Raw genomic sequence first — 14,392 nt, 5'->3', positions numbered from 1 at the left:
CCTGACCCACCTGATGTCTGTACTTAAAACTCTACCACAGAGTCTCATCCAAATCACTGTCTACAGCGCTTCCAACAGGGATGACAAACCTCAGCACCGCAGAGGTGGGGAGTACGAAGCGTACAGAGTCTACCTGGGCATATAGGTGGAGTTCTATCACAAGAAAATACTCACTGGTTACATCCCGAGCATAAGACACATCCACGTCCTCAGGTGAGAAGATGGCATTGCTCCGATAAGGCCAGAAGGAGTCTGACAGGTCAGGAAGAACTGAGTAAGTCAGGTAGTGTTCATCTAGAGAGTCCTGTGGGACTCCATTCTCTATCATCTGTGGCAGCTGTCTGTTGAACCTGGTGGGGAGGGACGGCAAAAGACTAAGCCAAGACTTATCAGAAACTGTACAGTCCTATCTGGTTTTGATGGAATGTTTGAGTGGTGAAGCCAAGGGTCTGATCCATGACAGGGAGAAAACTCTGTTTTGTGTGTGAGACACAGCGTGGTTTTACAGGGGCAGAAGAGAGAAAAAGCAGTAGGTGCTCAGTGGTCTGACCAAATAACAGGCTGATGAACAGACAGATTTCTCTGTGATGGTACAGTCACGCCTCACATACAGGGACACGGAGTAGTGGCTTTCACACTTCCACTTACATGGCATTGACATTACTATGACACACATGCCAGCATGCTAACACCAAACATATAGCAGATATGCATCTCACTCTAGAAACCACACCTGATATAAAAATTGAGTGCAAAAAAATCACTCTGACTTAGTTCACCTGGGTCGACTGACTTGGGTTTGAAACTTGACCAGTAAATAAGAAATTGGAAACAATATAAGTACCACAGTGAAAGCAGAGAACATTATGAAAAAGAATAATAGTGGTGGGCAAAACTGACGACACAATATATTCAGCACTTTCTGTCTTTCCCCGCATCAGAGGTCTGCAGAGGTTATCACTGTACAGGAGCCCACAGATATTCAAAATTACCTCGGGGCCACAACCGCTGCTCCTTTCAGGTCATCGTGACCATTCTGGTTTTCTGCAAAGAAATTAACAGAAGAGTTATGTCAGGCAAATGCCTTTCCAAAACGCCCAATCCTGTGCCTATCTTCAGAATGTGGTAACAGGCTATTGAGACAGAAATAATCCAGGAGGCCCTAGAATGAGCCTCAGAAGAAGGCACTGGGTTTCCTTCTTGAGCCATTGGACAAATTTCCTTGATATGATATGTCATCGGCAGAGTATCCTGATCCCCAGTCTGTGCAAACAGCTAAATATATCCTTTTCCCCACAGTTCCTGGGGAACAACTTAATTATATCCTCAGCCTGCTATAATACTCAGGCTTTTTTCATCTGAAATGTTGTTTATTAATGGGATAAGTGATTTCACACTGAGATTAAATGGGAGTGGAATCCACACACCATCAAGTCAAATGAATCTCAAAGCTGCAAACAGAGGCCATTCATCAGGTTGGGAAGTTCCAGGGCCCTGTCTTCCCTCAGAGCTGCTGCTGCTGCTGCTAAGTCGCTTCAGTCGTGTCCGTCTGTGCGACCTCATAGACGGCAGACCACCAGGATCCCCCGTCGCTGGGATTCTCCAGGCAAGACACTGGAGGGGGTTGCCATTTCCTTCTCAATGCATGAAAGTGAAAAGTGAAAGTGAAGTCGCACAGTCGTGTCCCCATGGACTTCGCGACCCCATGGAGCCTACCAGGCTACTCCATCCATGGGATTTTCCAGGCAAGAGTACTGGAGTGGGTTCCCATTGCCTTTTCCGTTACCTCAGAGAAACATACCAAAAAATGACAGTGCGCATTACCTTCTGCTATCAGAAACTTCGAACAAGATAAGTCCAAGGAAAAGAGAGAGGCTATGGGTTGACAGACGTGAACGAAAGTCGTGACACCTCCAAAGAAATAAACAAGACTGCAAAAAGCCTTGGACAGGTGTAGGAACGCAGGGACATTACCCAGAAATGACAATTAAAGCATTTCCTGTGAGATAAGAGGTTCATTCAAAATTAGGAAGCCTTTGTACCTCCTGTGCCACAATTGCTAAGGTTCATGTGAGTCTGGCTGGACCACCTTGGGTAGAGTGGTTTACCCCAGGGACAACCATGACAGGGAACTTAGAAAAGTTCATTCATAGAATGTCTCATTTTAAATGCAACTATAGAGTCTGGTTCAAATCAGGCTTCAGTATGGAAGCATAGGGTCTATCAAACGGGATCATTCTCCCAGAGTAGACTAACAGATATATCGAAGACTACCTGGGAGACCAGTCGAAATTTCATCCTCTTCAGCATGAGAGCAACCACAGGCTCCATCCATGGCAGACTCCACATTCTCTTCATCAAATGCAAATTTTCCATCACTGGAAGGCTGGTTGCAGGCAGAACCTTCCTGGAGAGTGGAAGGTACTGAAACACATTCATCTTGGGATTGCTGGAACACCACCTTCTTTTCAACATCCAGCAAGTTCACGCTGTGTCAGGTGGAGAAGGGATGACAGAAAATTAAGAGGATTCGACCCCAAGCTATCTGGCTGGTTTTCATGACAGGCATTGAGTTTGCTCACAGAAAGCAAAAGAGCAGTCGCCTTAAGGAGGGAAGTAACTCCTCCTGATGTGGAGTGGAGTGTGGGTGCCATGGGGTAGGAGAGAGACAGCAGGTTCTCTGGGCACTGGGCACACAACCAGCGGTTGAAGGAGGAGATGGAATTTTCCCTACATGCTAACGTCACCACCCCCAGCACACACAGAAGGCAGGGACAGTGGTTCAGACTTTTCTGCACAGATTGTATTGATCTGGATATCCTGTGTCCAAGTGAACACAGCTTTTAAGAAGTTAAAGATGTGTTTGAGTTTGGACTCTATTCCATTCAATTTTAAAATATTTCTTGGCACAAATATAGCTTCAAGATCAGTTTTTCAGAGTTGGAGAAAAAGGAGGTATAGACTAGATATTCTGCCTTCAAGAACTATTTTTTTCAATATTTTGTTGTAATATGAATATCGTTCGATTTTCCTCCCTTGAAATCAAATATTTACCAACATGCTGATGCCAAACCAGTGTAAGACCCATAGGCTCTCACCCTACTTTACCCACTCAGGAGAAAACACACGAATACAGGAACTCCCAGGTTTAGTTATTTCACCTGGGACAACTCACTGTACATTACTAAACTTGAAGGATTGAAAAACTGAAACGCACAAACTTGTGAAACATAAATAGACAACACTACTAAAGAGATACTTGCTGCTGCATGAATAGATGAAAGAGTTACATAGAGTACTTTCTATTTTTCTCTGGATCTGAGGTCTCCTGCTGTCACCACTGACATTCACAGCCCACAGATTTTCAAATTACCTGGGAAATGAGAGCTCTTGTCCACTCACTTGCTTGTGATCGTTTTCATTGTCTAGTAGGAAATTCAGAGACAGCAGGTCATAAGAAGCAAATCAGATCTCACACATATCTACTCAGGAAACACATATACAACAGGGACCTTAATATTCTAATTGTAAGAACATAATTCTTTAGCAAAGATATTCTAGGACACTTAAGTCGTATGAGAATTAGACTGGACTGCTTCCAGACCCATCGAGGAAATTTGCTGATTGATCTGGTATCTCTCCCAACAGCCTTCGTTCTGAGTCTGTAGAAGCACTTAAAAATGTATTTTCCACAGAGATGCTAGAAAATGAGCTGAGTTATTTTCTAGAATTATTTCTATAGTGCTGCTTGGTCCCATCAGACTATGTGGTTGTTGATGGTTTAGAGGAATTTATACTTGAGACTAGAGTGATGGGTGAATTGTGAAAGCGTTAGCCGCTCAGTAGTGGCGGTCTCTTTGTGACCGCATGGACTATAGCCCACCAGGCTCCTCTCTGTCCATTGAATTCTCCACCCAAGAATACTAGAGTGGGTGCCATTCTCTTGTCCAGAGGATCTTCATGATACAGGGATTGAACCTGGGTCTCCTGCATTGCGGGCAGATTCTTTACCATCTGAGCCACCAGGGAAGCCCAGTGAAATCTATTAACCTTCAAATCAAAAAGAATCTTTGGTGCTACACAGAAACCATGACCATTTGAAGCTGGAGGAACTGCCAGAGCCCAGCCTTACTTCATGGAAACATCCAAGCAAGGCAATGGGACAGTTGTGTCTGTCTTGGTGTCAGATACCATCTTAGCTAAGACCTGCCAACATCGAGAAAAGGGAGACTGGGGCTGAGCGCAGTAAAACACATGATGGAAATCACCTCTCCTTATAAAGAGGCAAGTCTGTCATCACTTCTGGAGAGGCCACGAACATTGACAAAAATTTAACTCATTGCGGGGAACAACACACTGGCTCCAAACGAGTTCTGACAGACACCTCCTGTGGATTTCCAGCTGAGGTGGTTGAGAGTTGTCACAAGTGCTTTGTGTCAAATGCCTGATACTGGGGTCAGGGTGACAGAGACAAGCCCGGAGCCAAAAAATGAATGAGAGCTCCCTGACCCACCTGATGTCTGTACTTAAAACTCTACCACAGAGTCTCATCCAAATCACTGTCTACAGCGCTTCCAACAGGGATGACAAACCTCAGCACCGCAGAGGTGGGGAGTACGAAGCGTACAGAGTCTACCTGGGCATATAGGTGGAGTTCTATCACAAGAAAATACTCACTGGTTACATCCCGAGCATAAGACACATCCACGTCCTCAGGTGAGAAGATGGCATTGCTCCGATAAGGCCAGAAGGAGTCTGACAGGTCAGGAAGAACTGAGTAAGTCAGGTAGTGTTCATCTAGAGAGTCCTGTGGGACTCCATTCTCTATCATCTGTGGCAGCTGTCTGTTGAACCTGGTGGGGAGGGACGGCAAAAGACTAAGCCAAGACTTATCAGAAACTGTACAGTCCTATCTGGTTTTGATGGAATGTTTGAGTGGTGAAGCCAAGGGTCTGATCCATGACAGGGAGAAAACTCTGTTTTGTGTGTGAGACACAGCGTGGTTTTACAGGGGCAGAAGAGAGAAAAAGCAGTAGGTGCTCAGTGGTCTGACCAAATAACAGGCTGATGAACAGACAGATTTCTCTGTGATGGTACAGTCACGCCTCACATACAGGGACACGGAGTAGTGGCTTTCACACTTCCACTTACATGGCATTGACATTACTATGACACACATGCCAGCATGCTAACACCAAACATATAGCAGATATGCATCTCACTCTAGAAACCACACCTGATATAAAAATTGAGTGCAAAAAAATCACTCTGACTTAGTTCACCTGGGTCGACTGACTTGGGTTTGAAACTTGACCAGTAAATAAGAAATTGGAAACAATATAAGTACCACAGTGAAAGCAGAGAACATTATGAAAAAGAATAATAGTGGTGGGCAAAACTGACGACACAATATATTCAGCACTTTCTGTCTTTCCCCGCATCAGAGGTCTGCAGAGGTTATCACTGTACAGGAGCCCACAGATATTCAAAATTACCTCGGGGCCACAACCGCTGCTCCTTTCAGGTCATCGTGACCATTCTGGTTTTCTGCAAAGAAATTAACAGAAGAGTTATGTCAGGCAAATGCCTTTCCAAAACGCCCAATCCTGTGCCTATCTTCAGAATGTGGTAACAGGCTATTGAGACAGAAATAATCCAGGAGGCCCTAGAATGAGCCTCAGAAGAAGGCACTGGGTTTCCTTCTTGAGCCATTGGACAAATTTCCTTGATATGATATGTCATCGGCAGAGTATCCTGATCCCCAGTCTGTGCAAACAGCTAAATATATCCTTTTCCCCACAGTTCCTGGGGAACAACTTAATTATATCCTCAGCCTGCTATAATACTCAGGCTTTTTTCATCTGAAATGTTGTTTATTAATGGGATAAGTGATTTCACACTGAGATTAAATGGGAGTGGAATCCACACACCATCAAGTCAAATGAATCTCAAAGCTGCAAACAGAGGCCATTCATCAGGTTGGGAAGTTCCAGGGCCCTGTCTTCCCTCAGAGCTGCTGCTGCTGCTGCTAAGTCGCTTCAGTCGTGTCCGTCTGTGCGACCTCATAGACGGCAGACCACCAGGATCCCCCGTCGCTGGGATTCTCCAGGCAAGACACTGGAGGGGGTTGCCATTTCCTTCTCAATGCATGAAAGTGAAAAGTGAAAGTGAAGTCGCACAGTCGTGTCCCCATGGACTTCGCGACCCCATGGAGCCTACCAGGCTACTCCATCCATGGGATTTTCCAGGCAAGAGTACTGGAGTGGGTTCCCATTGCCTTTTCCGTTACCTCAGAGAAACATACCAAAAAATGACAGTGCGCATTACCTTCTGCTATCAGAAACTTCGAACAAGATAAGTCCAAGGAAAAGAGAGAGGCTATGGGTTGACAGACGTGAACGAAAGTCGTGACACCTCCAAAGAAATAAACAAGACTGCAAAAAGCCTTGGACAGGTGTAGGAACGCAGGGACATTACCCAGAAATGACAATTAAAGCATTTCCTGTGAGATAAGAGGTTCATTCAAAATTAGGAAGCCTTTGTACCTCCTGTGCCACAATTGCTAAGGTTCATGTGAGTCTGGCTGGACCACCTTGGGTAGAGTGGTTTACCCCAGGGACAACCATGACAGGGAACTTAGAAAAGTTCATTCATAGAATGTCTCATTTTAAATGCAACTATAGAGTCTGGTTCAAATCAGGCTTCAGTATGGAAGCATAGGGTCTATCAAACGGGATCATTCTCCCAGAGTAGACTAACAGATATATCGAAGACTACCTGGGAGACCAGTCGAAATTTCATCCTCTTCAGCATGAGAGCAACCACAGGCTCCATCCATGGCAGACTCCACATTCTCTTCATCAAATGCAAATTTTCCATCACTGGAAGGCTGGTTGCAGGCAGAACCTTCCTGGAGAGTGGAAGGTACTGAAACACATTCATCTTGGGATTGCTGGAACACCACCTTCTTTTCAACATCCAGCAAGTTCACGCTGTGTCAGGTGGAGAAGGGATGACAGAAAATTAAGAGGATTCGACCCCAAGCTATCTGGCTGGTTTTCATGACAGGCATTGAGTTTGCTCACAGAAAGCAAAAGAGCAGTCGCCTTAAGGAGGGAAGTAACTCCTCCTGATGTGGAGTGGAGTGTGGGTGCCATGGGGTAGGAGAGAGACAGCAGGTTCTCTGGGCACTGGGCACACAACCAGCGGTTGAAGGAGGAGATGGAATTTTCCCTACATGCTAACGTCACCACCCCCAGCACACACAGAAGGCAGGGACAGTGGTTCAGACTTTTCTGCACAGATTGTATTGATCTGGATATCCTGTGTCCAAGTGAACACAGCTTTTAAGAAGTTAAAGATGTGTTTGAGTTTGGACTCTATTCCATTCAATTTTAAAATATTTCTTGGCACAAATATAGCTTCAAGATCAGTTTTTCAGAGTTGGAGAAAAAGGAGGTATAGACTAGATATTCTGCCTTCAAGAACTATTTTTTTCAATATTTTGTTGTAATATGAATATCGTTCGATTTTCCTCCCTTGAAATCAAATATTTACCAACATGCTGATGCCAAACCAGTGTAAGACCCATAGGCTCTCACCCTACTTTACCCACTCAGGAGAAAACACACGAATACAGGAACTCCCAGGTTTAGTTATTTCACCTGGGACAACTCACTGTACATTACTAAACTTGAAGGATTGAAAAACTGAAACGCACAAACTTGTGAAACATAAATAGACAACACTACTAAAGAGATACTTGCTGCTGCATGAATAGATGAAAGAGTTACATAGAGTACTTTCTATTTTTCTCTGGATCTGAGGTCTCCTGCTGTCACCACTGACATTCACAGCCCACAGATTTTCAAATTACCTGGGAAATGAGAGCTCTTGTCCACTCACTTGCTTGTGATCGTTTTCATTGTCTAGTAGGAAATTCAGAGACAGCAGGTCATAAGAAGCAAATCAGATCTCACACATATCTACTCAGGAAACACATATACAACAGGGACCTTAATATTCTAATTGTAAGAACATAATTCTTTAGCAAAGATATTCTAGGACACTTAAGTCGTATGAGAATTAGACTGGACTGCTTCCAGACCCATCGAGGAAATTTGCTGATTGATCTGGTATCTCTCCCAACAGCCTTCGTTCTGAGTCTGTAGAAGCACTTAAAAATGTATTTTCCACAGAGATGCTAGAAAATGAGCTGAGTTATTTTCTAGAATTATTTCTATAGTGCTGCTTGGTCCCATCAGACTATGTGGTTGTTGATGGTTTAGAGGAATTTATACTTGAGACTAGAGTGATGGGTGAATTGTGAAAGCGTTAGCCGCTCAGTAGTGGCGGTCTCTTTGTGACCGCATGGACTATAGCCCACCAGGCTCCTCTCTGTCCATTGAATTCTCCACCCAAGAATACTAGAGTGGGTGCCATTCTCTTGTCCAGAGGATCTTCATGATACAGGGATTGAACCTGGGTCTCCTGCATTGCGGGCAGATTCTTTACCATCTGAGCCACCAGGGAAGCCCAGTGAAATCTATTAACCTTCAAATCAAAAAGAATCTTTGGTGCTACACAGAAACCATGACCATTTGAAGCTGGAGGAACTGCCAGAGCCCAGCCTTACTTCATGGAAACATCCAAGCAAGGCAATGGGACAGTTGTGTCTGTCTTGGTGTCAGATACCATCTTAGCTAAGACCTGCCAACATCGAGAAAAGGGAGACTGGGGCTGAGCGCAGTAAAACACATGATGGAAATCACCTCTCCTTATAAAGAGGCAAGTCTGTCATCACTTCTGGAGAGGCCACGAACATTGACAAAAATTTAACTCATTGCGGGGAACAACACACTGGCTCCAAACGAGTTCTGACAGACACCTCCTGTGGATTTCCAGCTGAGGTGGTTGAGAGTTGTCACAAGTGCTTTGTGTCAAATGCCTGATACTGGGGTCAGGGTGACAGAGACAAGCCCGGAGCCAAAAAATGAATGAGAGCTCCCTGACCCACCTGATGTCTGTACTTAAAACTCTACCACAGAGTCTCATCCAAATCACTGTCTACAGCGCTTCCAACAGGGATGACAAACCTCAGCACCGCAGAGGTGGGGAGTACGAAGCGTACAGAGTCTACCTGGGCATATAGGTGGAGTTCTATCACAAGAAAATACTCACTGGTTACATCCCGAGCATAAGACACATCCACGTCCTCAGGTGAGAAGATGGCATTGCTCCGATAAGGCCAGAAGGAGTCTGACAGGTCAGGAAGAACTGAGTAAGTCAGGTAGTGTTCATCTAGAGAGTCCTGTGGGACTCCATTCTCTATCATCTGTGGCAGCTGTCTGTTGAACCTGGTGGGGAGGGACGGCAAAAGACTAAGCCAAGACTTATCAGAAACTGTACAGTCCTATCTGGTTTTGATGGAATGTTTGAGTGGTGAAGCCAAGGGTCTGATCCATGACAGGGAGAAAACTCTGTTTTGTGTGTGAGACACAGCGTGGTTTTACAGGGGCAGAAGAGAGAAAAAGCAGTAGGTGCTCAGTGGTCTGACCAAATAACAGGCTGATGAACAGACAGATTTCTCTGTGATGGTACAGTCACGCCTCACATACAGGGACACGGAGTAGTGGCTTTCACACTTCCACTTACATGGCATTGACATTACTATGACACACATGCCAGCATGCTAACACCAAACATATAGCAGATATGCATCTCACTCTAGAAACCACACCTGATATAAAAATTGAGTGCAAAAAAATCACTCTGACTTAGTTCACCTGGGTCGACTGACTTGGGTTTGAAACTTGACCAGTAAATAAGAAATTGGAAACAATATAAGTACCACAGTGAAAGCAGAGAACATTATGAAAAAGAATAATAGTGGTGGGCAAAACTGACGACACAATATATTCAGCACTTTCTGTCTTTCCCCGCATCAGAGGTCTGCAGAGGTTATCACTGTACAGGAGCCCACAGATATTCAAAATTACCTCGGGGCCACAACCGCTGCTCCTTTCAGGTCATCGTGACCATTCTGGTTTTCTGCAAAGAAATTAACAGAAGAGTTATGTCAGGCAAATGCCTTTCCAAAACGCCCAATCCTGTGCCTATCTTCAGAATGTGGTAACAGGCTATTGAGACAGAAATAATCCAGGAGGCCCTAGAATGAGCCTCAGAAGAAGGCACTGGGTTTCCTTCTTGAGCCATTGGACAAATTTCCTTGATATGATATGTCATCGGCAGAGTATCCTGATCCCCAGTCTGTGCAAACAGCTAAATATATCCTTTTCCCCACAGTTCCTGGGGAACAACTTAATTATATCCTCAGCCTGCTATAATACTCAGGCTTTTTTCATCTGAAATGTTGTTTATTAATGGGATAAGTGATTTCACACTGAGATTAAATGGGAGTGGAATCCACACACCATCAAGTCAAATGAATCTCAAAGCTGCAAACAGAGGCCATTCATCAGGTTGGGAAGTTCCAGGGCCCTGTCTTCCCTCAGAGCTGCTGCTGCTGCTGCTAAGTCGCTTCAGTCGTGTCCGTCTGTGCGACCTCATAGACGGCAGACCACCAGGATCCCCCGTCGCTGGGATTCTCCAGGCAAGACACTGGAGGGGGTTGCCATTTCCTTCTCAATGCATGAAAGTGAAAAGTGAAAGTGAAGTCGCACAGTCGTGTCCCCATGGACTTCGCGACCCCATGGAGCCTACCAGGCTACTCCATCCATGGGATTTTCCAGGCAAGAGTACTGGAGTGGGTTCCCATTGCCTTTTCCGTTACCTCAGAGAAACATACCAAAAAATGACAGTGCGCATTACCTTCTGCTATCAGAAACTTCGAACAAGATAAGTCCAAGGAAAAGAGAGAGGCTATGGGTTGACAGACGTGAACGAAAGTCGTGACACCTCCAAAGAAATAAACAAGACTGCAAAAAGCCTTGGACAGGTGTAGGAACGCAGGGACATTACCCAGAAATGACAATTAAAGCATTTCCTGTGAGATAAGAGGTTCATTCAAAATTAGGAAGCCTTTGTACCTCCTGTGCCACAATTGCTAAGGTTCATGTGAGTCTGGCTGGACCACCTTGGGTAGAGTGGTTTACCCCAGGGACAACCATGACAGGGAACTTAGAAAAGTTCATTCATAGAATGTCTCATTTTAAATGCAACTATAGAGTCTGGTTCAAATCAGGCTTCAGTATGGAAGCATAGGGTCTATCAAACGGGATCATTCTCCCAGAGTAGACTAACAGATATATCGAAGACTACCTGGGAGACCAGTCGAAATTTCATCCTCTTCAGCATGAGAGCAACCACAGGCTCCATCCATGGCAGACTCCACATTCTCTTCATCAAATGCAAATTTTCCATCACTGGAAGGCTGGTTGCAGGCAGAACCTTCCTGGAGAGTGGAAGGTACTGAAACACATTCATCTTGGGATTGCTGGAACACCACCTTCTTTTCAACATCCAGCAAGTTCACGCTGTGTCAGGTGGAGAAGGGATGACAGAAAATTAAGAGGATTCGACCCCAAGCTATCTGGCTGGTTTTCATGACAGGCATTGAGTTTGCTCACAGAAAGCAAAAGAGCAGTCGCCTTAAGGAGGGAAGTAACTCCTCCTGATGTGGAGTGGAGTGTGGGTGCCATGGGGTAGGAGAGAGACAGCAGGTTCTCTGGGCACTGGGCACACAACCAGCGGTTGAAGGAGGAGATGGAATTTTCCCTACATGCTAACGTCACCACCCCCAGCACACACAGAAGGCAGGGACAGTGGTTCAGACTTTTCTGCACAGATTGTATTGATCTGGATATCCTGTGTCCAAGTGAACACAGCTTTTAAGAAGTTAAAGATGTGTTTGAGTTTGGACTCTATTCCATTCAATTTTAAAATATTTCTTGGCACAAATATAGCTTCAAGATCAGTTTTTCAGAGTTGGAGAAAAAGGAGGTATAGACTAGATATTCTGCCTTCAAGAACTATTTTTTTCAATATTTTGTTGTAATATGAATATCGTTCGATTTTCCTCCCTTGAAATCAAATATTTACCAACATGCTGATGCCAAACCAGTGTAAGACCCATAGGCTCTCACCCTACTTTACCCACTCAGGAGAAAACACACGAATACAGGAACTCCCAGGTTTAGTTATTTCACCTGGGACAACTCACTGTACATTACTAAACTTGAAGGATTGAAAAACTGAAACGCACAAACTTGTGAAACATAAATAGACAACACTACTAAAGAGATACTTGCTGCTGCATGAATAGATGAAAGAGTTACATAGAGTACTTTCTATTTTTCTCTGGATCTGAGGTCTCCTGCTGTCACCACTGACATTCACAGCCCACAGATTTTCAAATTACCTGGGAAATGAGAGCTCTTGTCCACTCACTTGCTTGTGATCGTTTTCATTGTCTAGTAGGAAATTCAGAGACAGCAGGTCATAAGAAGCAAATCAGATCTCACACATATCTACTCAGGAAACACATATACAACAGGGACCTTAATATTCTAATTGTAAGAACATAATTCTTTAGCAAAGATATTCTAGGACACTTAAGTCGTATGAGAATTAGACTGGACTGCTTCCAGACCCATCGAGGAAATTTGCTGATTGATCTGGTATCTCTCCCAACAGCCTTCGTTCTGAGTCTGTAGAAGCACTTAAAAATGTATTTTCCACAGAGATGCTAGAAAATGAGCTGAGTTATTTTCTAGAATTATTTCTATAGTGCTGCTTGGTCCCATCAGACTATGTGGTTGTTGATGGTTTAGAGGAATTTATACTTGAGACTAGAGTGATGGGTGAATTGTGAAAGCGTTAGCCGCTCAGTAGTGGCGGTCTCTTTGTGACCGCATGGACTATAGCCCACCAGGCTCCTCTCTGTCCATTGAATTCTCCACCCAAGAATACTAGAGTGGGTGCCATTCTCTTGTCCAGAGGATCTTCATGATACAGGGATTGAACCTGGGTCTCCTGCATTGCGGGCAGATTCTTTACCATCTGAGCCACCAGGGAAGCCCAGTGAAATCTATTAACCTTCAAATCAAAAAGAATCTTTGGTGCTACACAGAAACCATGACCATTTGAAGCTGGAGGAACTGCCAGAGCCCAGCCTTACTTCATGGAAACATCCAAGCAAGGCAATGGGACAGTTGTGTCTGTCTTGGTGTCAGATACCATCTTAGCTAAGACCTGCCAACATCGAGAAAAGGGAGACTGGGGCTGAGCGCAGTAAAACACATGATGGAAATCACCTCTCCTTATAAAGAGGCAAGTCTGTCATCACTTCTGGAGAGGCCACGAACATTGACAAAAATTTAACTCATTGCGGGGAACAACACACTGGCTCCAAACGAGTTCTGACAGACACCTCCTGTGGATTTCCAGCTGAGGTGGTTGAGAGTTGTCACAAGTGCTTTGTGTCAAATGCCTGATACTGGGGTCAGGGTGACAGAGACAAGCCCGGAGCCAAAAAATGAATGAGAGCTCCCTGACCCACCTGATGTCTGTACTTAAAACTCTACCACAGAGTCTCATCCAAATCACTGTCTACAGCGCTTCCAACAGGGATGACAAACCTCAGCACCGCAGAGGTGGGGAGTACGAAGCGTACAGAGTCTACCTGGGCATATAGGTGGAGTTCTATCACAAGAAAATACTCACTGGTTACATCCCGAGCATAAGACACATCCACGTCCTCAGGTGAGAAGATGGCATTGCTCCGATAAGGCCAGAAGGAGTCTGACAGGTCAGGAAGAACTGAGTAAGTCAGGTAGTGTTCATCTAGAGAGTCCTGTGGGACTCCATTCTCTATCATCTGTGGCAGCTGTCTGTTGAACCTGGTGGGGAGGGACGGCAAAAGACTAAGCCAAGACTTATCAGAAACTGTACAGTCCTATCTGGTTTTGATGGAATGTTTGAGTGGTGAAGCCAAGGGTCTGATCCATGACAGGGAGAAAACTCTGTTTTGTGTGTGAGACACAGCGTGGTTTTACAGGGGCAGAAGAGAGAAAAAGCAGTAGGTGCTCAGTGGTCTGACCAAATAACAGGCTGATGAACAGACAGATTTCTCTGTGATGGTACAGTCACGCCTCACATACAGGGACACGGAGTAGTGGCTTTCACACTTCCACTTACATGGCATTGACATTACTATGACACACATGCCAGCATGCTAACACCAAACATATAGCAGATATGCATCTCACTCTAGAAACCACACCTGATATAAAAATTGAGTGCAAAAAAATCACTCTGACTTAGTTCACCTGGGTCGACTGACTTGGGTTTGAAACTTGACCAGTAAATAAGAAATTGGAAACAATATAAGTACCACAGTGAAAGCAGAGAACATTATGAAAAAGAATAATAG

The 14,392-nt window shown here is 44.7% G+C and overlaps 1 protein-coding gene and 1 long non-coding RNA gene across 2 annotated transcripts in view; one reads left to right on the top strand and one right to left on the bottom strand.

The window, feature by feature from the left end:
- LOC145504747 (NBPF family member NBPF20-like) overlaps positions 1-14,392 on the bottom strand; it is a 532,650-nt gene that overhangs the window by 62,391 nt on the left and 455,867 nt on the right. Inside the window, exons 129-141 of the mRNA XM_081486053.1 lie at positions 13,684-13,859; positions 12,380-12,431; positions 11,281-11,495; positions 9,999-10,050; positions 9,181-9,356; positions 7,877-7,928; positions 6,778-6,992; positions 5,496-5,547; positions 4,678-4,853; positions 3,374-3,425; positions 2,275-2,489; positions 993-1,044; positions 175-350 (exon numbers count right to left, since the gene is read on the bottom strand). Coding sequence (XP_081342179.1) covers positions 175-350; positions 993-1,044; positions 2,275-2,489; positions 3,374-3,425; positions 4,678-4,853; positions 5,496-5,547; positions 6,778-6,992; positions 7,877-7,928; positions 9,181-9,356; positions 9,999-10,050; positions 11,281-11,495; positions 12,380-12,431; positions 13,684-13,859 — 1,661 coding nt within the window. The remainder of the gene's footprint in view (positions 1-174; positions 351-992; positions 1,045-2,274; positions 2,490-3,373; positions 3,426-4,677; positions 4,854-5,495; positions 5,548-6,777; positions 6,993-7,876; positions 7,929-9,180; positions 9,357-9,998; positions 10,051-11,280; positions 11,496-12,379; positions 12,432-13,683; positions 13,860-14,392) is intronic.
- The window catches only part of LOC145504770 (uncharacterized), a 119,092-nt gene that overhangs the window by 49,560 nt on the left and 55,140 nt on the right, over positions 1-14,392 (top strand). The window lies entirely within an intron of this gene.

The sequence above is a fragment of the Giraffa tippelskirchi genome, chromosome 5 (assembly GCF_054371585.1).
Source record: "Giraffa tippelskirchi isolate mGirTip1 chromosome 5, T2T-mGirTip1v1.2.pri, whole genome shotgun sequence".
Lineage (NCBI taxonomy): Eukaryota > Metazoa > Chordata > Mammalia > Artiodactyla > Giraffidae > Giraffa > Giraffa tippelskirchi.
Note: the sequence above shows the minus strand (reverse complement) of the source record. Positions and strands in the feature narration are given on the sequence as shown.